General features: G+C 39.4%; 1 protein-coding gene across 3 annotated transcripts in view; it reads right to left on the bottom strand.

Moving 5' to 3' along the window:
• Positions 1-26,782, bottom strand: part of LOC132819805 (synaptojanin-2-like) — a 207,559-nt gene that overhangs the window by 174,644 nt on the left and 6,133 nt on the right. The window contains exon 2 of one of the 3 annotated variants that reach the window (XM_060831596.1): positions 13,926-14,012. The exons of 1 other annotated variant lie outside the window; for it this stretch is intronic. In XM_060831596.1, coding sequence (XP_060687579.1) covers positions 13,926-14,012 — 87 coding nt within the window. Of the gene's footprint in view, positions 1-13,925; positions 14,013-26,782 lie in introns of those variants that run through there. One more of the 3 variants, XM_060831598.1, reaches the window with a different exon arrangement.

The raw sequence follows: 26,782 nt of genomic DNA, 5'->3' as shown, positions 1-26,782 counted from the left end.
TGCCAGAGATACAGAGAATCATTCTTTACAATTCCACTGATGGCATTTCTGACTACAGCAAGTGAAAGAAGTGCTACTTGATCTGTTTAACTTGGATTCAACAACCCACTTTCCATTCAATAACATAATGATAATGCAATCGTGTTTAGTTACTGGAACAGTATCAATTTCACACAAAGCCACAGGGTAGTCAAGTGTCACTGAAGAATGGGAAGATTGTGAGCCAGCAGATCAGGTGACAGATCAGTTATACAGTTGAATTTCTGACACTGACAAGAGTGCATCTCAGTTAACATTCTCGGTCAGTAAGAATACAATGCATGCAAAATGCAAAGTACCTTACACAACAGTAAAGAGCTGATGAACTAAAATTTATTAATTCTCCCGAAAATGAGTCAAAGCCTTTCGAAATACATTTCAATTCGTATCTAAGTTAGGCAGCCATCTGTGAAACTGACAAGTCCAAGCTCTCCTGTGACCCTTTTAATGACTAATTCCTGTTCAGCCGGTTGACACCAGCAAAACAAGAAAAGCCAACTTTCAGGTCTAACAGGATTGCGTGCCAGAGTAAAAAAAGATATTTATAGGAACCATTTATTGAAAGAAGAAAAAGACATAGCTCACGTTCTGAGTTGAAGACTTAGAATTAATGGGTTCTTTTTGATCTGGGTTTTACTTGACTGATATGATTTGTATAGGTCAACAAAACTGAAATATATTTGAGAATTTCTAAAGAAGACTGGAGACTGCATTGTCATTAGGTAAACACCACATTTAAATAACCACTAATTTATCATTTTAAGCCTTGTGTGGCATATTATTAATCCATTTGTTGGGCCAAAGGGCCTGTTTCCATATTGTAAGTAATCTAATCTAAGGACCTAACAAGAGAAATGGAAAGTATGAAAACCAGAACATCGGAATTATTTTTAGAGAAATGTCAGGGCACTGGGACACTTAATGAAAAAAAAAATCAGGCTATTCCAGCAAAACTTGTGTCTCGTCTTCCAAATAAGATTTGTATTGAAGTAAAAAAAATAGAGCTGATATATGTGAACAGTTTAATGCAGTTAGTGGTTTGGATTTATAATTGACCACCTGCTAATGCTGGCAGTGAAAATGCCATTGAAGAAACACCTCATAATCTGATCCAAATAAACAAATAGGCATTGGAAAATCACTTCAAATATAAGATTAACAATTTTAGGAGTTTGTAATGATTAATCAAAGCTAGAAGTTCCCTTCAAGTTGTCTAATTACACATGGACTGGACTGAATGCAATAGATAGTATTCCCACAGAGTTCTAGGCTACACATGATCAAATCCCAGGGATTTATCCACCTTTATGCATTTTAAGATATCCAGCACCACCTCCCCTGATATATGGACATTTTAAGATGTCGCTATTTATTTTCCCAAGTTCTCTCGCTTCCATGCCCTTCTCCATAGTAAACACTGGTACAAAATACTCATTTAGTATCTCACCCCTTGTCATCCCGTTTCCACCTCAGTTGAAGCAAAATGCTCAGAGACACAGTATGGCTTTAACTTCCTTTATCTTTATTCCGGACCCTGGAAGGAGAGAGAATGATCGCCCAAGTGCACGAGTTCTCAGTCTTCTTTGGAACAGCAGATTCTTAATGAATTATATTGTCACTTTACAGGGAGGAGCATCAGCAAGTGTCAATAGTAGGGATTAAGCCATGTGCTGAAAATGTGTTGCTGGAAAAGCGCAGCAGGTCAGGCAACATCCAAGGAACAGGAGATTCGACGTTTTGGGCATAAGCACTTCTTCAGGAATGAGGAAAGTGTGTCCAGCAGGCAAAGATAAAAGGTAGGGAGGAGGGACTTGGGGGAGGAGCGTTGGAGATGCGATAGGTGGAAGGAGGTCAAGGTGAGGGTGATAGGCCAGAGTGGGGTAGGGGCGGAGAGGTCAGGAAGAAGATTACAGGTTAGGAAGGCAGTGCTGAGTTCGAGGGATTTGACTGACACAAGGTGGGGGGAGGGGAAATGAGGAAACTGGAGAAATCTGAGTTCTCCAGTTTCCTCATTTCCCCTCCCCCCACCTTGTCTCAGTCAAATCCCTCGAACTCAGCACTGCCTCCCTAACCTGTAATCTTCTTCCTGACCTCTCTGACCCCACCCCACTCTGGCCTATCACCCTCACCTTGACCTCCTTCCACCTATCGCATCTCCAACGCCCCTCCCCCAAGTCCCTACCTTTTATCTTAGCCTGCTGGACACACTTTCCTCATTCCTGAAGAAGGGCTTATGCCCAAAATGTCGAATCTCCTGTTCCTTGGTTCTGCCTGACCTGCTGTGCTTTTCCAGCAACACATTTTCAGCTCTGATCTCCAGCATCTGCAGACCGCACTTTCTCCTCGAAGATTAAACCATGTGGCACTATACATAATGAATATTCTTCACTTGGTTAACTAACTTTACATGCTGAATGTTTCTTCATCTTGTTAACTAAGTTCTTATCTGATCTGAATCATGTTCAGCTGAACCTAATGCTTTACAAACTCAAAACTCTTTCCCTACTTTCTCATACCTTATATACTTTCTCACCCTCTCCTGTGGTACCACACATAAGTGCCTTGCTGATCTTTAAGGACCCTTATTCTCTCCCTAATTATTCTTTTGTCCTTAATGTATTTGTAGAATCCCTTTGGATTCTCCTTCACCCAATTTGACAACGGTTGCTCATGTCCCCTTTTTTGCCCTCCTGATTTCCCTCAAGTATGCTTCACTACCTCTTTACTCTTCTAGGGATTCACTCGATCCCTGCTGTCTAAACGGGACATATGCTTCCTTCTTAATGTTGACCAAAATCTTAATTTCTCCAGTGATCTAGCTTTCCCTACACCTACCATCCTTGCCTTGCCTATCATCCTAACAGGAACACACTGTCTCTGGATTCTCGTTATCTCATCTTTGAAGGCTTCCCATTTTCCAGCCATCCCTTGACCTGCGATCATCCTTCCTAAATTAACTTTTTAAAGCTCTTGTCTAATATCGTCAAAATTGGCCTCCCTCCAGTTTAAAGCTTTAACTTTAGATCTGGTCTATTCTTTTCAATAACTATTCTAAAATTAATAAAATTATGAACACTATCCCTTAAGTACTCTTCCACTGATACCTCAGTCACCTGCCGAGTCTGATTTCCCAACAGTAGGTCACGTTTTTCACTCTCTCAGGTAGGTACATCCACATACTGAATAAGAAAATTTTCTTGTACACACTTAAATTCCTCTTAATCTAAGCCCTTAACTCTATGGCAGTCCCAATCTATGTTTGGAATGTTAAAATCCCCTATCATTAGCAGCTTATTATTCTTATAGATAACTGAGATCTCCTTACAAATTTGTTTCTCAACTTCCCACTGACTATTTGGAGGGAATCTCCAATACAATCCCAATAAGGTGATCTTCCCTTTCTCGTTTCTCAGTTCCACCAAAATAACTTCCCTCGGAGGTTTTCCAGGAATATTTTCCCTAACTACGGCTGTAACATTATCCCTAATCAAAACTACTACTCCCGCTCCTCCAATCCATTTGTGATTAAAAGATAACATTCCACTAGCCTACATAATCGCTTCTTGCACCTCTTACCCAGTTCCCATTGTGCCTCTAAACTTTTCAACCTGTTAGCCTTTTTTAAAAAAACTCTGAATATCCGTTCCTACTACCAATGTGCATAATGTCACATTTTTTCAATAAGATAGTTCAGTTGTCCTGTTCTTGCACATTCACTCTGTCCAAATCTTCATGAAGTAGCTTTGCATCTTCCTCTTAGGGTACATTCCCACCTAGCTTTGTGTCATCCATGCATTTGAAAATATTTCATTTGGTTGTCCTGTCCAAATGATTTAATATATATTGTAAATAATTGAGGCCCAGGTACTGATCCTTGTGGGTTCCTATTACTCATTGCTCTCCAATGTGAGAATGATCCATTTATCCTACTCTGCTTTCTGCCTTTTAGTCAACCCTTAGTCCATGACAGTACATGACCAGCTACCTAATCTTTCTTGGGGGCTTTAAGCAAAAACTGTGAAAATCCAAATACACTGATTCCCTTCTATCAATTCTGTTCATAACATCCTCAGAAAATCCCAACAGAACATAATTTTCCATCTTCAATCCATGCTAAGTGTGCTGAATCAGATCACTTTGATCCAAGTATATCTTTCATAATAAATTCTAGCAATTTTCCTACTACAGATATAAGCTGAGATATATAGTTCCCCACTTCTCTCTCCTTTGTTAAATAGTGAGGCGGCATTTTGCTACTTCCCAATCTGCAGGAATTATTCCAGCGTTTACAGAATTTGGAAGATGATCACTGATGTAGCCATTATTTCCATAGTTGTCTCTTTCAACAGTCTCCAATTAAGAATATCAGGTCCTGCATATTTATCAGCCTTCATTCTCCTTAACATTTCCAATTTATGTACTCAATCCTACTATTCCAGTTTCCTCAAATTCCTCATTCTCTCTAGTTGCTTCAATCTCTAATTTTGGAAGACTTATTTTTGTATTTTCCGCAATGAAGGAACCTCTTGAGGCTTAGCAATCTATTTTTTTTAAACTAACTTACATTCATATTTTATTCTCCCTTTATTTAGTAACTTCCTAGTCCCCCTTTGCCATAATTTAACATCCTTCCAATCTAATGGTAACTAATATTTCTGATACTATATAGGTCTTTCCTTTTACTCTTATACACACATTATTTTCCTTTGCTAACCCAGATGCACTAAGCCGTTTTGGGGTTTTACACCATTAAGGAATGTATAGTTGCTGCAAACTTTGTAACAATTGTTAAAAAACTATGCATTGTCTGTGTACTGTCAGAGCTTTCAAAGATATATTTCATTGAATTGCCAGACATTACAGCATAGAAAATATTCATTAAACCCATATAGTATCTTTCTTTGAAAGAATATTCAGTTACAGTCAGTTCTGCTATAATGTGTGTTTCTTCAGTGCAAATTAGCATTAATGTGATTGAAGAATTTAGACAGTTATTTGTAGAATGCAAACTTTCCTTATCAGTATTGGCTAGAACGTGATTCCGGTCTAGTTAGTTTAACTGATATGGCAACTGCGTGATTTTCTTATAACACATGATCGCAGGAGAATTGAACTATTGCGTTATATCAGAACCGACTGTTGTCCCATTGCCTAAACTTGCTCCATATGCCTGTAATGTTTTTGTCCTTTGTGTTTTAATTAAACTTTTGCACTTTTATGTGAATGAGAGACCTCCCCCGACAAAACGATTTTGAATGGTTGATTGTAAAACTAGAAGGAGAAAAGAAAAACTAATCATTTAAGTTTCTCAATGGCTGTTATATTGCAACTCATTAATTCTATATAAAATGCATGCTTGTTGTCCCGTTGCCCCTCCCCTTCGTCAAAGCAAAACACTCAGGAAGTACAGTATGGCTTTACCTCCTTCATCTTTATTCCAGCCCCTGGAGGGAGAGAGAATGATCGCCCACATGCACAGAGACATGAGTTCACGGTCTTCTCTGGAATAGCAGTTTCTTAATGAATTATATAGTCATTTTACAGGGCAGAACATCCAGTTAAGGCAACATGCATATTGATTGGGTGACCATTACAATCAGCAAGCATCAATAGTAAAGACTAAGCTACCTGCTGTTACACAATGAATGTTCTTAACCGTAACTGGCTTCACATAATGAATACTTTTCACCTTGTTAAACTGACCTTACATACTGAATGCTTCCAATATTGTTAAATGGCTCTACATAACGAATGCTTTTCCACCTCGTTAACTTATTACCCTTGCCTCCAGCACCCCATTGTTAACTGCAAGTTCTTATCTGATCTTAGTAATGCTCAGCTGAAGCTCTTGTTTCACAAAACTCAGAACCTAACTCTTTCCCTACCTGATTATAGTTGAAATGTGTGTTGCTGGAAAAACACAGCAGGCCAGGCAGCATCCAAGGAGCAGGAGAATCGATGTTTCGGGCATAAGCCCTTCTTCAGCCCAAAACGTCGATTCTCCTGCTCCTTGGATGCTGCCTGGCCTGCTGTGTTTTTCTAGCACTACACTTTTCAACTCTGGTCTCCAGCATCCACAGTCCTCACTTTCCCCTATTTGATTATACCCTATATACATTCTCATTCCCTCCTTTTATCATTTAATGATAACCAATGGCATTACTAACTTTCATAAGCACTGGCTGTCAGAGTCTTAAGTTATTGATGCACAATATGCAGTGATTATAACAACAAGAATTACTAGTCCATTGCAGTAATTAGAATTTGAAGAATCCTCCTTTGTGGAAAAAAAAATTCACCAATAAAGGTCTTAAATCCACAGTACTTAGTGACCACTCCATCCCCTTCAAGTCAAGTGGAAACAAGCCAGTTCTCCAAAGTCTCCTTCAGCAAAGTCCAACCTGAAAACAAAATTCAGTCTGTCCTTGTCCATCACGCCACGGAGAAATCTGAATTCTTGGATAATGGTATTTAAATACTTAAAAAACATGACGAGACTTCCATACTTGCAGATACTTTTCAGATAGAGGATACTAGTGCATCTGAGTGTGCAGTGCAGCAGCTGCAGCTGCAGGCCAGGTGAATGCAGCAATGTTTGCTGCTTCTGCCCCCACTCTGCTGTTAAACGTAACAAAGCCAACTGGCTGTTGTGATGTTAGCTTGATCAGTGAATCTTCATATCTCATATGGTAAAGCTCACATGGCGTAATGTCCATTGGATGGCCACTGACAAGAAGCGTACCGACCTCCTCATCAATTTCATATTGATATTTTGTGCTCATGGCTGGGAAGCTGATTGAATCTGTTGGAACAGGTTGTGGAGGGGTGGGCGGTGGTCTGAAGATGTGAATGGAGAAACTCTAGAGACGATGTTAGCTGCTGTAGTATCTTTGGAAATCCTCTTTCATTCCTTCCTTGCCAAGGTGGGTATCAGTATGAAGACAGTCATACATTTAACTACACTAAATTGTGTCTGCTTATTTCAACACTCTTTGAATTCTTGAAGTCTGTTACTCTATTCACTGTTTATGACACTATCATGTTTTATACAATCCATTATAATTAACTGAATTGTTTAGGCAGTACAAACAACAATCAATGGTCCTAAAATCAAACCCTCACAGGTCCCCCATTCAAGTTATTCCAAAATTATTTTCTTTTAACAAATTGATATTTGGCTAATGTGAAAGCTGTCTGGAAAAGTATTTCAACTGTCCGGAACAGCAAGAAAACAACAAAATGTTTCCTGTATTCTTGCATTTAAGAGGCAGTTTCTGTTTAAGTCTCAAATATTTGTGGGAAACAAATGCAGAATATATTAAAAATATTATATATTTCATTCTCCAAAATGAAACTTCCCGACTAAAACAGTTGAAATTATGGAGGCAATTTTGGTAGTGATCAACATTCTTTGAATTTGCAATTTGAAGGGAGCCAATGAAATCTTAACAATAATTAACAGAATTTAAACAGCTCAGCCTCAAGTTCTAATATTATCTAGAAAATCTTAACCAACCATCAAACTAAAAATGCATTCTTCTTTTTGTAAACATACTGCGCAGCAGCAAAGATATTTTAATGCAATACTCTCATCTGGTTAAACCATGACCACTGACCCAACTGTTCCTTTTTTAAAGATATTGTAGAATTTCAAACACATCGAGGCACTCAATTTGTTTTAAGCTTGATAATTTTAAAAAGGACTTAATGTTGTACAATTTCAATGTAGGAAGAAAATCTGCCCCAATACACAGCTGACAAAACACTTTGAATTGAGATCCTGATTCAAACAAGGCAAAATAGTTCCTTAAAAGGATTTTCAGAATCAGTATTTGAACAAACCAAAAATCTTAAACATCAAACACTCTCAGCATGGCACAATCTCCACTGAAACTTTCCTTTTTCAACCCAAGTATTATTAAACCTTAATTTCAGCGTTTCTCTTTTTTCTGCATTCTCTCACTGCAATGACACTTATAAAAACAGAAAGCCCTTGCAGCGGACCACATGGCGCCACGATCCAGCCACTCTCTTCCCCCAGAACAAAGACTCACAGAGCCTCAAATTTCACCACTAGGGGACTTTAACCCCTTTCTCATTTTACTCCTCATGAGGGCTTGAATCCCATTTAAACACAGAGAACCTGAACCTCGCTTATACACAGAGAGCTCGAACCCCAATTAAACACAAAGCTCAAGCCGCAGCACAGTGCAGAGGACTTGAACTGCAAATTAACCCAGTAGACTCGAACCCCAATATCGCGCAGAGGACTTGAACCTCAATCACACACCCCTAACCTAGGGGACGTGAACCCCAGTACCACACAGAGGACTCTAACCTCAACTAAACCCACTCCAGAGGATTCTAACCCCATCTCAGGAAACATAACATGTAGATGCAGGTTTGCTTGCTGAGCTGGGATATTCGTTTCCAGACATTTCATCACCCTACTTGGTAACAACTTCAGTGGGCCTCAGGCGAAGCAGCGTACATGAATCCTGCTTTCTATTTATATGTTTGGGTTTCTTTGGGTTAGCGATGTCATTTTCTGTTCTTTTTCTCAGGGGGTGATAGATGGGGTCTAACCCGATGTGTTTGTTGATAGAGTTCCGGTTGGAATGCCATGCTCCTAGGAATGTTCGTGCATGTCTCTGTTTGGCTTGTCCTAAGATGGATGTGTTGGCCCAGTCGAAGTGGTGTCCTTCATGGTAGTTGGTGTTCATGTATCCTAGTGGCTAGTTTTCTGCCTGTTTGTTCAAAGTAGTGTTTGTTACAGTTCTTGCACAGTATTTTGTAAATGACATTAGTTTTGCTTGTTGTCTGTATAGGGTCTTTCAAGTTCATTAGCTGCTGTTTCAGTGTGTTGGTGGGTTTGTGGGCTACCATGATGCCAATGGGTCTGAGTAGTTTGGCAATCATTTCCAAGATGTCTTTGATGTAGGGGAGAGTGGCTAAGGTCTCTGGACATGCTTTGTCTGCTTGTTTGGGTTTGTTGCTGAGAAATCGGCAGAGTGTGTTCAATGGGTACCCATTCTTTTTGAATACAAAATCCTCTACAAAGTATCCTTACATACAGATAAGGAAGGACACCACTTCGACTGGGACAATTCCAGCTTAGGAAAACCAAACAGAGACAAGCACGAGAATTCCTAGAAGCATGGCATGCCAACCGGAACTCTCAACAAACAGAGTTAGACCCCATCTACCACTCCCCGAGAAAAAGAACAGAAAATGACATCACCACAGGAAATAACATCACCAACCCAAAGAAACCCAAACATATAAATAGAAAGCAGGAATCATGTACACCGCTTCGCCTGAGGCCCACTGAAGATGTTACCGAGTTAGGATGACGAAACATCTGGGAATGAACCTCCCAGCTCAGCGAGCAATCCTACATCCAGAACCTCAACTTGAGCTACAAATCTTGTCAAAACTCGCTAAAACGCAACATGTATCTGGACAGAGTATTGGTGCAAAAAATCAAACCTCATGGTCTCCTACTAATATTCATTCTGATTACCTATACCGCAGAAAAGCAGAAGAGAACCCTATCTCTTACATAAAGAACTCTACCTTTCAGTAAAAGTTCAAAATCAGAAGTGTTTTGGCTAAAACCCTGAAAGGATTATTTGAGAAAGTTTAAATTCTGTGACGTGAAGGTTTGAGACCAGCAGTTAAAACCACCTATAAGCTCTATAGGAGCATGCTCCTCCTTTTTTTTTCCCTGGTGTGGTGAATCTCTGTGTTCTGTGCACAACAGCAGGTTTCACAACTGGAAGCCAATGCATCAGCCCTATCGATTTCAACCAGAAAAGATTGATAGTGGTAACAAACTAATCTTACACCAAGAGAAGTGTGATGAAGATGCATTACAATAACAAAAAGGAGGAGGAAACATTCAAACCCAAAGACACTCAACTGGAACCACTAATTTGTGAATTAAAAAGGGATATGGCCAAGGGAAATTGGAAAGAAAAACTGATGAGAATAAAAAGAAAAGTGGAGATACTTCAGATCCAAAGTGAGCATATTGTTATAAGGAGCTAAAGAAAGAGGATTCAAAATTAGCATCCCTTTTAGTTAAAAGTTGGAATTGAAATAAAAGGGAAAAATAAAAAGGAGCCCCATGATGAAGGTTCAGCACAGTAGAGAATCTTTTCGCTTCTCTTATCTATTCTCTTATTCCTTTTCTTCTTGAATTTCTAGGTCATCTTTTGCTGGTTATAAGATTATTAAAGGATTGGACACTCTGGAGGCAGGAGGCAGGAAACATATTTCCGCTGATGGGTGAGTCCCGAACCAGAGGACACAGCTTAAGAATAAGGGGTAGGCCATTTAGGACAGAGATGAGGAGAAACTTCTTAACCCAGAAATTGGTGGCTGTGTGGAATGCTCTGCCCCAGAGGGCAGTGGAGGCCCAGTCTCTGGATTCATTTAAGAAAGAGTTGGATAGAGCTCTCAAGGATAGTGGAATCAAGGGTTAAGGAGATAAGGCAGGAACAGGATACTGATTGAGGATGATTAGCCATGATCATAATGAATAGTGGTGCAGGCTCAAAGGGCAGAATGGCCTACTCCGGCACCTATTGTCTATTGGTTCAAACCCTCCCAAATCCCAGGATTGCTTGTCTTTTTCATAACATTAGAAATCTTTTAAGTTTGTGATAGAATTAATTTATCTACTCAGATGTGGCTGTAGAATTCTTCCAACAAAGGTTTTACGACTCAATCAAATGTATAATAGTTGAAAATATGAATTAATTAATATATTGCCATCGATTATTTATCTTAACTAATTTCTCAAAATAATTCAACCCACACACTTCTCAAACCTCCACAACTGAATGTGTTTAAATTTAAAGATGCCTATTTCCAACTTAATCATACAGCTCCAAAACTTGATATTAAAGTCAGTCATATTAATGATCATACTTTCCCCAAGATCTGTTAATCGAAGATTAACAAACATGCCAGACTCATTACACAATGCTAAATCTAAAATAGCTTTCTGGAACAGTTATCAAGGGATCAGCTAGGTAAAAGACTACCTAAAATAATTTTCATAAACTCATCTTCCAAGCTACCTTTGCCAATTAATTTATCAAATATGAAATGAAAGTCCCTCACAATAAACTCATTACTCACTTTACGTTTTCTTATTTTTGTGCAGCTTCAAAAGCCATGTAACAATTTAATACCAATGACTATTTGCTTGGGTCCCTGCTCTATCCAGTTTCAGCTCCTATCCCATAACCCTAACATCAATCCTGCCAGATTGAGGAGGGATACTGCTCTGCATTATTTAAATCAGACACAGGAAATAAAACGCTTGGCTTCTATTCACTATATGGGTATCATTCTTGTCTATGTCAGATGTGGCCCTTTTTAAAAACCAAGCTCAACTAAAATTCTACCTATTTCTGGGAATCACAATTTAGAAATAATGTCAAGATTGTGGAATAGGTTAAAAAGAATTTTACTCTTGTGATACTAGAAATGACAGTGTTCAATTATACATACATAGAGTCATAGAGACATACGGCATGGAAACAGACCCTTCGGTCCAACTCATCCATGCCAACCAGATATCACAACCCAATCTAGTCCCACTTGCCAGCGCCTGGCCCATATCCCTCCAAACCCTTCCTATTCACATTCCCACGAAGATGTCTTTTAAATGTTGCAATTGTACTAGCCTCCACCACTTCCTCTGGCAGTTTATTCCACACACGCACCACTCTCTGCGTGAAAAGGTTGCCCTTAGGTCTCTTTTATATCTTTCCCCTTCATCCTAAACTTGTATTTCTGCCTCTAGTTCTGGACTCCCCCACCCCAAGGAAAAGATCTTGTCTATTTATCCTATCCGTACCCTCATGATTCTATAAACCTCTATAAGGTCACTACTCAGCTTCTGATGTGCCAGGGATTATAGCCCTTGCCTATTCAACCCTCTCCCTTTAGCTCAAACCCTCCAACTCTGGCATTATCCTTGTAAATCTTTTCTGAACCCTTTCAAGTTTCACAACATCCTTCTGATAGGAAGGAGACCAGAACTGCACGCAATATTCCAAAAGTGGCCTAATTAATGTCCTGTACAGCCGCAACATGACCTCCCAACTCCTGTACTCAATACTCTGACCTATACAGGAAAGCATACCAAACACCTTCTTCACTATCCTATCTACCTGCGACTCCACTTTCAAGGAGCTATGAACCTGCACTCCAAAGTCTCTTGTTCAGCAACACTCTCTAGGACCTTGTCATTAAGTGTATAAGTGCTGCTGAAATTTGCTTTTCCAAAATGCAGCACCTCACATTTATCTAAATTAAACTCCAACTCAACTCCTCAGCCCATTGGTCCATCTGATCAAGATCTCATTATACTCCGAGGTAACTTTCTTCACTGTTCACTACACATCCAATTTTGCTGTCATCTGTAAACTTACTAACTATACCACTTATGCTCACATCCAAATCATTTATATAAATGACGGAAAATAGCAGACCCAGCACTGATCCTTGTGGCACTCCACTGGTCACAGGCCTCCAGTCTGAAAAACAACCCTTACCACAATCCTCTGTCTTCTACATTTGAACCAGTTCTGCAACCAAATGGCTAGTTCTCCCTGTATTGAGATCCAACCTTGATAACCAGTCTCCCACGGGGAACCCTGTCGTATGCCTTACTGAAATCCATACAGACCATGTCCACCACTCTGCCCTCACCAATCCTCTTTGTTACTTCTTCAAAAAACTCAGTCAAATTTGTGAGACATGATTTCCCACGCACAAAGCCATGTTGACTATCCTAATCAGTCCTTGCCTTTCCAAAAACATGTACATCCTGTACCTCAGGATTCTCTTCAACATGGCGGCACGGTGGCACAGTGGTTAGCACTGCTGCCTCACAGCGCCAGAGACCTGGGTTCAATTCCCGCCTCAGGCGATTGACTGTGTGGAGTTTGCACGTTCTCCCCGTGTCTGCGTGGGTTTCCTCCGGGTGCTCCGGTTTCCTCCCACAGTCCAAAGATGTGCGGGTCAGGTGAATTGGCCATGCTAAATTGCCCGTAGTGTTAGGTAAGAGGTAAATGTAGGGGTATGTGTGGGTTGCGCTTCGGCGGGTCGGTGTGGACTTGTTGGGCCGAAGGGCCTGTTTCCACACTGTAAGTAATCTAATCTAAAAAAACTGATGAAAAATACTCATTAAATGTTGAGAGTATAAAGAAAATGGAATTCTTCTCCATATCAAAGAAGGAAAAATGTAACAAACAGTGTTAAAAATAATGTAGAAATTTAAGTTAAGTAGAAAATTGCTTCCAACTGTAGGAAGATCAGTAACCAAAGGGCATAAATCTAAAATAATTAGCAAAAGAGCCAGGATGAATGAGAGGAATTCAGTTTATGTAATGTCTTACCATGTGCTATGCAAAAGGGCACTGGAAGCAAATTCAATTGTGACCTTAAAAAGGGATTGAATTTATATTTAAAGCTTTCAGGATTTTGAGGAAGACTGGGACTCATTTTTAGTTCTTTCGAAGAGCTCGCACAAGAACAATGGGCTGAATTACATCCTTTGTGTTACACAATGGCCCAATTCTTCACATTGCAGTGGTAAGAAATGACAGAATTTTCAAAATTATACAAATGGTAATTGAGCAAAGAATAAAAATGAAACATGTCAGTGCAAAAAATCCCAACTCAATGTGCACTTCAAATTCAAATTAATTTGATAGAATATCACACCAAAGTGCTTTAAATTCTATAACTTGTCAGGATCCAGACTTCTTTTTCTAAATCTGATAGGATTCTTGCTAAACCTGACAAAATTCTAATTTTGACCAATTCTGCTCCATTAGGTTCCATAAGATCACCTATCCACTTACCATTCTTTATACAAAGTACTCCCAGACAGCCATATGCATCCATTATTTTCAGAAATTGACTCTTCACAATCTCCTTCTCCTCAGATGCTGTAAAAAAAAACAAAAACACACATTGCGCATTTGACGTGTGGGGTCCAAGTAAATTTAGACAATAATGAGCTTACATCATCAGATGGCATTAGCTTCTATTCCCATAAACTAGAACTCAGTAACGAGAAAAGTTGCCTTATTCAAGACCTGCCTTAAGACAACTATGATCAGTTTAGGCATTTCATTTTCCCTCCATTTTAAAATGTGTATTTTCATTCATTCTTTACTTCTCTCCACCATTCACAAACTCAATAATAATTTATTCTCAGAATTGGGTAGCAGGAATTGAGTCTTGGATTGACTCAACATCTAATTTCTGTTTCTTGCATTGCAGAGTTAAGAAAGATTATAGTGTTGCAATTTACAATCTTCATTGTATTCCATAGCCAGATAAGGAGATTTTTCATTCTTCTGTCTGGGCTTGATTTAAAACTAGGTCTCAAATTTGAAAGCAACACTTGTTGATTTTTGAGTTTAAATTCAGAAGAATTTTGCAGGAAACACTTACATTAACCTTCAACTAATCTCATCAGGTGATGTACAATGAGAGCTTTTACTCAAAATATAATCAGTGAAAATATTTCTTATAATGTAAATGCTTTAGCCCAGCCAACTGCTCAGAGTTTCCCATCACCATAGTGGCCTTCGCTTGGACATTAAGTTAATCATTAAATTCAAACGATATACTTAATTCGGTTTCCCCACAGGATCCAGTTGACTCTGACAGTCCCAGGTTTATGATTTGCTACAACAGGGCTCAAATGTCAATGAAGCCAAGACGCAAGTAAACATTTGCTACTAGGTTCTGACTCTACATGGGTACAAATAAAGTTAGACATTACATAATGGATCAGCAAATTATAATATTATGATGTCAGCGGTGTTTCGGTGGCAGCACTCTTGCCTCTGAATCAGAAGGCTGTAGGTTTAAGCTCCACATCAGAAACTTTACAAACTTCTATAAAGGTCATCCTTTAACCTCCTATGTTCCAGGGAAACAGGCTCCAGTCTATCCAACTTCTCCTTATAAGTCAAACCCTCCAGTCCCAGCAACATTTTTGTAAATCCTTTCTGTACCCGTTCCAATTTAATTATGCCCTTCCTATAGCAGGGCAACCAGAACTATATTCAGGACTCCAAAATTGGCCTCAATGTCCTATAAAACTGCAACATGATGTCACAACTCCTCTACTCAATGCTTTGACCAATGAAGGCAAGTGTGCCAAACGTCCCTGTCTACCTGTTATGCCACTTTCAAGGAACTACATACCTGAATCCTGAATCCTATACCTGAGTTCAAAAACATTCCATAAGGCACCAACTGTTCAAGTCCTGCCTTGGCTTGTTTGATCAAAATGCAACACCTCACATGTATCTCAATTTATCTGCCACTCCTCAGCCCTTTGTTTCTAACCTTTCTGCTAGTAGAAGTAGTTTGTCCTCATTTACTTCCTTCATTTTGAACACTTATCAAATTTCTTCTTTACCTTGTCTTCCAAAGAGAAACAAACTTCTCTAGTCTCTCTACCCAAATGAAAGCTCTCAACAATTCTGGTAAATCTCTTCTGCACCCCAGCAAAGGCCTTGATATCATTCCTAATGTGTGACACCAAGAATTGAATGAACAATATGAATTAAGAGCAGAAATCAGCCATTCATGCCACTTGCCTTCCAATAAGTTTACAGTTGGTCTCTGATCCAAATACCATTCCCACCTTTCCCCAGATAAATTTTGATTCCCTTGCCTGATGAAAAACTATCCACTGCTATCTTTAAAATATTTAATCACCCTGTTTCCACCACATTGTGAGGCAGAAAGTTCCAAAGTCGCAAAACCTTAAAAAAAAATTTCCTTCATCTTAGCAATCACTAATTTTAAAGCAGTATTTTCTAGCTCTGGAATTTTCCACACGAGTAAACATGCATTCTATCTTGTCAAGGCCATTCAGAACTTTACAAATTGTATGATTTGGAGGAGCCGGTGTTGGACTGGGGGGGATAGAGTTAAATTCACACAACACCAGGTTATAGTCCAACAGCACTAGCTTTGGAGAGCTGCTCCTTCATCAGGTGGTTGTGAAACAGAATCATAACACAGAATTTATACCAAAAGATTACAGTCTCATGCAGCTGAAATGATATATTGAATAAACCTAGATGGTTAAGTTTTGCACCTTTTAGAGTGGGTTTGCTGGTTTTAGTTCTTCAATATGTAAATGCCAGAACTTCTTCTAAGTCACATTCTCAAGATGACTTATGGTTTTATAACAAAAGGAGACATCTCAGCTCAGACAATACCTTAAAATTGTGAGTTTACAGTCTGTATGTATCCCAATCATGAGTCAGATTGGTTCTATTTCCAAAGTATAATTTACGAAATATTACATGTGTTGACTGCCTGCAGGTTCTGCATTTTTGAACAAAATAGAATGCATCTGCAAATGTATTTCTGGAATTAGAAATACCAGTCAGGGAAACTTCAACAGCCGGGGACATTCAGCTTCAGACCTTCTTCAGGTGATCATCCTCCAAGCGAACTTTGGGACAGGCAAGCAGAAGCTGATAGCCTCAAATGGGACCTTGGGTTCATTCACACTCCAGGTGACACCACTGTGTTTTTAGATTAGATTAGGTTACTTAGAGTGTGGAAACAGGCCCTTCGGCCCAACAAATTCACCATGACCCTCCAAAGAACAACCCACCCAGACCAAATCCCCTACATTTACCCCTTCACCTAACACAATGGGCAATTTAGCATGGCCAATTCACCTAACCTGCACATTTTTTGGACTGTGGGAGGAAACCGGAGCACCCAGAGGAAACCCACGCAGACACGGGGAGAATGTGCAAACTCCACACAGACAGTTACCTGAGGCAGGAATTGAACCCAGGTCTCTGGTGCTGTGAGGCAGCAGTGCTAACCACTGTGCCACCCACACACTTACATCCTCACACATGCACCCTTTTTCATACCTGAGCCCTCTCTCATATACACACACGCACATACATCCACACATACACATAGACATACCCTCTCACAGGCTTATACCCCATCACAATCTCACACACATTTTACCAAGCTTGCACACACGCAAACACTCACTCTCTCACATGCACACACACACTCTCTCCTGCATATGCACACATGTATAGGTTTATGGAGTGAATTTGTACTTGCAGATACATTCTGTTTTGCTCAAAAAAATGCAGAACCTGCAAGCAGTCAATCCCTACAATATTTTGTAAATTCCACTTAGGAAATAGAACCAGTCTGACTCAAATTGGGATACAAACAGACAGACTGTAACCTCACACCTTTAATGCATTGTCTGACACCTTTTGAATTAAAACCTTAAATTATCTTGAGAATGTTACTTAGAAATAGTTAGGGATCTACATATTAAAGGACCAAAAAAACAGCAAATCCATTCTAAAAGATGAAAGACTTAATCCAGGTTTGTTCAAGATTTCACTGTAGACTTTTCACTGTAATCTTTTCCTATAAATTCTGTTTCTTATGATCCTGCTTCACAACCACCTGATGAAGAAGCAGCACCTCAAAAGCTAGTGCCTCCAAATAAATCCATTGGACTATAACCTAGTGTTGTGTGATTAACTTTACAAATTGTAACAATCTTACAAAGATCAGTGGGTAGTGTGGAATTTGTCCAAAAAAATACAGCAGCATATAGATCAGTTGTAGATGTGGGCAGAGAAATGGCAGATGGAGTTTAAGCCAGGTAGGGAAAGAGTTAAATTTTGGGTTGTGTGACAAAGGCTCAGCTAGCATGACTTTGACCAGATAAAAGCTTGCAGTAAACAATAAGGTGCTGAAGGCAAGGGTAGTGGATTAACAGGTAAAAAAGCATTCATTATGTAAAGCCAGTTAACAAGGTGAAAAAGCATTCATTATGCAAAGTTAGTTAAACAGGGCAGGGCGAAGAACATTCATCATGAAACACCACAAGGCTTAATCTCCACTATTGACACTCACTGATTGCAATGGTCACCCAATCAATATAGATGTTGCCTGATTTGGATGCTGCTTCGTGTAAGTGACTATACAATTCATTAAGAATCTATTGTTCGAGAGAAAACCACAAACTCATGTCCCTGTGTACACGGGTGATTGTTCTCTCTCCCTGCAGGGCCTGGAACAAAGAGGTAAAACTATACTGTGTCTCTAAGTGTTTTGCTTTGACTGAGATGGGAACAGGACAACATAAAGACGTGCAGTTTGGGTGGTTTGGCCATGCTAAATTGCCCATAGTGTTCAGTGATGTATAGGTTAGGTGCATTAGCCATGGGGGAAGTGTGGGGTCACCGTGAAAGGGTAGGATCTGGGTGGGATGCTCTTTGGAGGGTTGGTGTGGATTTATTGGGCTGAAGGGCCTGTTTCCACACTGTAGGGATTCCATGGAAACACAGACCTAAGGGAGTTTGTACACAAATCTTTGGTGTATGGATAAGTTGATGAGGGTATTTCAAAAGAATGCAATTGAAAACTTATGAAGGACAGAATTATAACTGTAGAAAGAGGCTACTCGGCTCACTGTATCTGCACTGGCTCTATAAATTAGTGCCAGTTTCCTGCCTTCACCTGGTAACCCTGTGTAATGTTCCTTTTCCAATTAAATTCAAAATCCTTTTTTCCGTGCTTCAGTTCAACCTTCTTTCATCAGAATCTCAGGCAGCACATTCCAGACCCTCGCCACATACTTCTTCTCATTAATTTTACATCTTGTGCCATTTACTTTAAATCTGTGGTCCATGATTTTTAATAAAATCCACTTTCCTAATAGATACATATTAAGCAAGTTTAAAAACAATGTTTATGTAGAATTGATGTGGAAGTGCTGGTGTTGGACTAGGGTGAACAAGGTCAGAAGTCACACAATACCAGGTTATAGTCCAGGTTTATTTTGAAATCACAGGCTTTTGGAGTGTTGCTCCTTCTTCAGGTGAAGTCCAATTCACTCGATGGAGCAGCCTCATTTATGAGGAGAGACTGGCTTGGCTATATTTGTTATCCTTGCAGCAGGAGAAGATGAGGGATGACCTGATTCAGGTATACAAAATTATGAGAGGCACATAATAGTTCATGAAAATTCCTTCCCCATGTCAGACATGACTAAGACCAGAGGGCATAAGTTTAAGTTGAGGAGTAGATGGTTTAGACAGGATCTGAGGTAACTGTTTTTCACCCAGGAAGTTGTAGAAATATGCAATGTGCTGCCTGAGAGGGTGGTGGAGGCAGGTACTCTTGCAACACTTAAGAAGCAGCTGCATAAGCACTTAAAACACAAGGCTATGAACCAAGTGCAGATGAATGGGATTCATGTAGTGTGGTATTTGTAGGTCAGCATAAATATAGTGGAGTGAAGGGACTGTTTCTATGCTGTATGACTCAAGTCTATGAGAAGTAAACATAACTTTCGTCACAATCCCAGCATGCACAAACGTTTCAATTCAGTTGATGTCATTGCATCAGTATTTGTAAGTAAATGGGAAGAGGTTTACCCAACACTTTGTCTTAAAGTCTGCACCCCTCAATACCAAAGGAAGTGAAGATTTCATATAAAATGCATTTAGGAAGGAACTTTAAGAAAGACCAACAGAAAAAAAAACAGTTTGCAAGTCAAATTTTTCACAATATTGTTTTCTACACGTTACCTCTAAAACGAATATTATCAGTTTTTGCCAAGTATGAACCAGCCTTTCTGTTTTCATTACACTTTTGGACTTGAGTTGCAATAAAATTCTCGGATCTTTCTTATCAAGTTCAGTAACCAATCAATAATTCCCAGATTTGGTTTTAATCTCCATCTCAAAAAGATGTATTAAGGTGGAGGAAATTCCAGAGTGTTAAAAATCTACATCAACCAGATCTTTGAATTCTTTGAGACAGAGAGAGAGAGAGAAAGTGTGAGAGAAGGTTAACTCTTTGTGGTCTGATTTGAATGTACACTTGCTTGTCATGGATTGAACGTGTGCTGTTCACTGGAGTTTGAGATCCCGGAAGGTTATGAACTTAGTTTGCATTTTGGGAGATGATTTTTTTTTAAAAAGCCATGTTGTAGGACAATGGTATTGGGAATGTTAGTTGAGCAAGGTTACCTCATGACCTTTTCCATATAATTTAGACTAGTCCATCATTATGATGTACTGATAAAATGGAGGCTTATCTAGCCAAGGCAATTGGCCATTTGGCCTGGCTTAATCAGAATTTCCCACTTTTATGTGCATGTAGCTTAATTAGTCAAGTATATTCAGACCTGTCAATTAGTGTCTCTTCCTCTATAAACTTTTTCCATTTTATTACTGCTTATCTGATTAAGGACATGTGACGCTTTTTGAAATCTCAGTACCAATTTTTGTATCAAGACAGCTTGTTTGCAGCAATAAGGGGAGTAGCCTGAGAGAGCTCTTAGGGGTAAGAGCTGGCACCACTACTCTGCTAATGGTTTTAAAACTTTAGCTCAAGCCCGAAACGTCGAATTTCCTATTCCTTGGATGCTGCCTGACCTGCTGTGCTTTAACCAGCAACACATTTTCAACTGTGATCTCCAGCATCTGCAGACCTCATTTTTTACCCGAACACCTTACTGAAGTCCATATAGATCACATCTACCGCTCTGCCCTCATCAATCCTTTTTTGTTACTTCTCGAAAAATCTCAATCAAGTTTGAGAGACAATTTCCCACACACAAAGCCATGTTAACTATCCCTAATCAGTCCTTGCCTCCAAATAGCACGCGCGAGCGAACACACACAACATTTTGACAAGTTCCACCTCTGCCCTGTACAGGACAATGTTGGGAGAGATTATCTGTGGAAGAGGGAGAGGAGTTTAGGGTACACCCTTGTGTAGAATTCCAGGGAAAGTGAGGGAGGACAGGTGGGAGATCAGTCATTTAGAGACAGTGCCTGTTCTGTCCAGGACTGTTCTCGGCAGCATTTCAGTGAGCTGAGATTAAAAACGATCAGAGTTGAAACAGCTCTTTGACGTATGTTTTTGTCGAGACCTTGAGATCCCCTTCAGATAATCAGATATTCAGATAATTGAGGTTCCTCTGTAGTTGGTCCACAGGTAGGAGTGCTGCCTACTGTAGTTGAAAAGCCAGTGGAAAATCAGACACGGACTTATTATAGGAAGCATGTCCGGGGATGTTTCTCGACAGTGTGGTAACAATGTCTCTAAGTCAGCAGCTGAAACAGGAGAGATCAAAGAGTACAGATAAGAAAGTTGAAGTGGAATTTGCAGAGACCCTGTTTGATCAGATGGTTGAGACAAACCAGAAGCAGATAGATGACAAAGTAGATATCTTTAGCTCAGAGAAGTTAACGGAGTTACAGCAGAAAGATGAAAATTTGAAGCAATTGTATCAAAATGTATACTTGGAAAATGAATCTAGATGTGTTCCTGAGTGCTACTATCTTACAAATGATGTTTTAATGGAAAATACAGCCCATGACTTTCAGACAAATAGGAAATGGGCAGACATTCATCAAGTCATATTGCCAGCGGTGTTGTGGGTAACACATGAATTACCAGTAGGATATCATTTAGGGGTAGGAAAATCTCAAGCTAAAATACAAAAACATTTTCGCTGGTCTAGATTGCACAAAAATGTAGTTGAATTTTGTCAGACATGTCATACATGTCAGGTAATTTAAAAACCGCAGGCAGCAATAAAACCTGCACCTATAATACCCATTCTTGCATTTAAGGAACCTTTTCCAAGAGTCTTAATTGATTGCAAAGGACCCCTAACCTAAAACAAAGATGGGAATCAGGATTTCTTAATAATAATGGATGTGTCCACTAGAAGTCCAGAAGTGATTCTATTACACAATACCACAGCTCAATGGATTGTAGAGAAATTATTCAAGTTTTTCAATAGAGATGAACTCCCACAGGAATACAATCAGATCAAGGGTCAAACTTCAAAATTATTCAAGAAAGTTATGGATAGTTAGGAATAAAACAATTCAAATCTACTGCATATCATCCAAAATTGCAAGGTGTGCTAGAAAGGTGGCATCAGACATTAAAACCATGTTGGGACTTCTGTTACTGCCAGTGATGAATCTTTAAAACAAGGTTTAGTGGACCTTATCAAGTCAAAAGTAGATTCTAGACAGAAAAATTTCAGTGTCATGTGAATATGCTCAAACAGTATTTTGATAGGGAAGGGAATCAAAAGGAGACTGTGTTATTGGTTACAACAAAGTGAAGAACCAAGTTCAGAGGATTCTGAATTGGACATTCCTTGAATTAAAATTGAACAATGAGAAAGTCGTTAAAAATTGGGATAAATTATTGAGTTACCTTCCAGAGGAAAATCAAAATGACCCAAAACAAACAGTTATTGCTATCACATGGGGAGATATGTGGAAATAAGCTGGGAAATACTAACTTAATTATGCATGATGTAGAGATAGGAAATGCTATTCCGATTAAGCAATATCCTTAGTCTTAAATCTTTAAAGTTGTTACGGGTTCAAAAGGAGATTGAATGCATGCTCCAAGCTGACACATTTGATGTGAGTTATAGTGACTGGAGCTCACCAATGGTGCCAAAACCAGATGGTACCCACCACAGTTTCATTTTGCTTTCCTTCTCTGTCAAAATATCTTTTGAGCATGTTCACATGACAGAGTGAGGTGAATTATTTGGTAAGAAGTCCAGACAGAAAGAAATCTCAATCACCTTTCGCCTTGATATGGTCCACTACACTTTGCTTTTAAAGGGTCACCGATCACTGGCAGTAATAATTTTATCTCTGACAGCAAAATTGAGAGTTTTTAATTTCTTGTCTGCCTCCTGTTTCAATACATGCTGTGATACTTTTAAATGCTGTCTAACCAACGCCCCCAGTTTATTTAATCATTCCTTAAAATTTGATATAGTCCAAATATGTGAACTCTGAATTATGACTAACCAATTTCTCCTTAATCAATTTTAGCAGTCCCCTCTCTTCATGCCCAAAAGCTAATTCAAATGGTTTGAATTTGGCCAATTCTTTTGGTGCATTTGGAACAAACTGAATTCGTTTATCTCAATCATCTGAATAGTTTGTAATTGCATCGACTTTGTGATAATCAAAGTCTGGTTCATATCGGACTCCACATTTGAAAGTCTTTATTGAAAAGGTGGGACAAGCAACTTGTATTTCTAGTTGGACTTGCTCAGAGGTTACTGGCAGGTACTTTAGTTTGAAAGAAGAAAGACAGACAATTTTGGTTTTTGTAATGCAAATGGACTATATCAATTTAAAGTCATGAAGGATGTGCCAGCCACATTTCAAAAACTAATCAATAAGGTACTTTCCAGATTACCCAATTTGTAGCTTATATTGATGACCTGGTAACTTTTAGTCACACATGGAAGGAACATTTACAACATTTATCAGAACTGTTAAATTGACTTCAGGAGGCATGCTTGGTAACAAACCTGGCTAAGAGTGAATTTGCCAAAGTTCAAATCACCTTCCTAATCAATGTTATTGGATACTGATAAATATCCCCATAGAATCCAAAAACAAAGGTGATTGGAGAGTTTCCCATACCATCGACAAAAAACAGCAGTACTGTGATTCCTGGGATTAAGTGGATTTTATTCAAAGTTTGAATCAAGTTTTAGCAGTGTGGCTACTCCTCTCACTGAATTACTAAAGAAAATGAAGAATTTCTAGTGGACAGTGAGAGAATGTTTATCGGGTATAAGTAGGTAGGGAAAGAGTTATGAGTTTGTGAAGCAAGAGGTTCAGCTGAGCATGACTCAGATCAATAGGTTAACAAGGTGGAAAAGCATTCATTATGTAAAGCCATTTAACAAGATGTGGAAGCATTCAGTATATAAGGTCAGTTTACCAAGGTGAAAAGTATTAATTATGTGAAGCCAGTTAAGGTCAAGAACGTTCATAAGCAGGTTGCTTAATCTTTACTGTTGACAGTTGCTGATTATAATGGTCACTCAATCAATATGTATGTTGCCTTATCTGGATGCTCCTCCCTATAAAATGACTATATAATTAATTAAGAAACTGTTATTCCAGAGAAGACTGAGAACTCATGTCCTTATGCATATGAGTGATCATTCTCTCTCCCTCCAGGGCCCGGAATAAAGATGAAGGAGATAAAGCCTACTGTCGCTCTGAGCGTTTTCCTTCGACTAAAGGGGAATCAGGATGAACAGCAGACTGTGTCAGAAGGCACTTGTCAGCCTGAAAGCTGTGTTAACCACTGCCCCTGTATTAGCCACACCTATTTACAAAAAACCATTCAAGATGACTATGAGAAAGCTTGTAGCCTTACATGTGACACATTTGCTACAGGAGATGCAGGAAAAGCACTTGATCATGACAGGGGGAGTGGCGGGGGGGGGCGGTGGCATTTGTTCAGAAGAATTGGGGGCACCTGTTCTTAATGTCAATGGATCGTTGTAAATAAAGTGATAACATTTGTTCACTTGTGGAATGTGTGGCAGTACTTCCTTCTCACGCCGGGGGCTGGAGGCACGCATATTTCACTGTGGAATGTCAGAGAGCTCAAAATTTTGCTTGTATCAAAAACTCTTAAAGCTCATACTTAATAGGAAAAGAACATTTAATTTAATAAGCTGAGTGGAATATACACGTAATCAAATAATCCTGATACGTTTTCACACATACCACTCTGAGCAGATTTGAATTTATGAAGCTTATTTCCGTAATCTTGACTGTTCTAGAATGTGACAGTCTCATTACGCTTACAGGCTAGGAAAACACAAAAGGCTGAAGACTGACATAGTAAGGACATTGGAGGATGTTCATGCGAGTGAGAGAGAGAGAAAACATTCTTTTGTAAATAACATTCAAGGGAGACATGCTGTTGGAAAGATTAACTCTGTGGTCTGATTTGACTGAACACTGGCTTGTCATGGATTGAATGTTAGTGTGTTCTTTCCTGGCGCTCGAGATCTGGGAAGGTTATGAATTTAATTTGCATTCTGGGAATCTAAGGTGATTTTAAAAGAAAAAGCCATTTTGTAGGACAATGATACTGGACACGATAGCTGAGCAAGGTAACCTCATGACCTTTCCCACATAGTTTAGACTAGTCCCTCGTTATGATGTACAGCTAAAAAGGGAAGGCTATCTAGCCAAAGCAATCGGCCAATTGGGGCCTGGCTGGATCAAGGTTTCCCACTTTGATGTGCATGTAGCTTAATCAGGCAAGCATACACAGACCTGTCAATGAGTTTCTCCTCCTCTACAAACATTTGCCATTTTATTGTTGCTTATCTGATGAAGGACATGCAGTGTTTTTTCGTAATCTCAGTACCAATTTCTGTATAAAGACAGCTTGTTTGCAGAATAAGGGGAGTAGCCTGAGAGAGCTGGCGCGGCTTCCCTGCTAATGGTTTTAAAACCTTAGCTCAAGCCTTGCTTGTAAGTATCCATGCTATAGTGTAACATTGATGCTATTGGTAAATAAAAGTAACAAGTTAAACTAAACTGTAAGAGTTGTATATTCCAGACTATCACAGAGTACGATCTCCGGGACGAACCAAGAGTACCACTTGGGATTCCCTGAGCCATCTCAAATAGGTACTTAACAATTTGGCGCTGCGAGCAGGGTTCCAACAAGGGATACTTGAGAGTGAAACTGGAAAAGAAGAGTTTCACCTAAAGGTCAGACTCGAGACCAACAGGCCCACAAGGTAAGGTTATACCTTGGTTGCTCTCTGTCTACATTTTTGTGTGCCACATCCCCCATTTCACTCTCACATACTCTGATGGCACTGCGAATGAGATTGTTTAAATAGGCACTAAAAAAAAGACCTTGCAAAGGTAAGAGACAATGGTAAGAATTTTGTGAAGGTATACAATAAATAAGATAAATATGAATGTGGCCTCAAATAAGATAGAGGGTAAATGTCTCTTAACAGAGATAGTGAGTACGGATCCTAATTATGAGAAACAAAGGGGAATATCTGGTGCAGTTGCCCGACAGAATAGGAGGCACATATGATCGAAATTTACTTATGGAGGCTGAACAAGAGTTAATTTTAAAAAAGGTTGTAGGAGTAAAAAGAAAGAAGCCATATCCGCATGGAAAAACGTAGCTAAAGAAAAGTGGGAAAATTCCATGCAATCATCATGGAGCTAAAACTGTATTAAAAAGGGGTATCAGTCCATTAACTGAGGAAGGATTTGAATTAGATTGGACAGAATTTAAATGCAAATATGAAGCACCATGACTTAGAAGCAAAATTGGAGATAGCTAGAGAGAAAAAAGGCACAAAATAAAGGAGGCAGAGATCCACAACCTAATCTGTAATTTCAGGAACCCCAAAGAAAAAGGAAAGTGGTAAATTAGAAAGAATCAGGCTGCAGCTGCACATGACCAGACAGACAAGGACAGTCCTTACATCCCACATATCCCAAAGACCCATTATTGGAGGACAATGATTCTCCTGCAAACGAGGAATTTAAATCAGATTCGGAGGAGGATATCATTTATTATGTCCACCCTCCTGTTAACTGACCTTTTCCGGTTCCCCAGCAGGGAATTTCTTGAAACCCACCCATAGTATGACCAAAGTGAACACTCACTATAAAACTAAAGCACCTGAACCCCCTTCCTATTCTGGAGGATGAACATGCCAAGGCCCATACCCTTTTTTTGGCCTCATTTGCCTCTCCTGTCCAGCGTAATGAGAATTCGGATGATCAAGATTACCATAATCCCACTGCCACCTGCACAAGGAATCAACTAA

The sequence above is a fragment of the Hemiscyllium ocellatum genome, chromosome 10, assembly GCF_020745735.1.
Source record: "Hemiscyllium ocellatum isolate sHemOce1 chromosome 10, sHemOce1.pat.X.cur, whole genome shotgun sequence".
NCBI lineage: Eukaryota > Metazoa > Chordata > Chondrichthyes > Orectolobiformes > Hemiscylliidae > Hemiscyllium > Hemiscyllium ocellatum.
The sequence above is the reverse complement of the archived record's forward strand: the minus strand, read 5'-3'. Positions and strand labels throughout refer to the sequence as shown.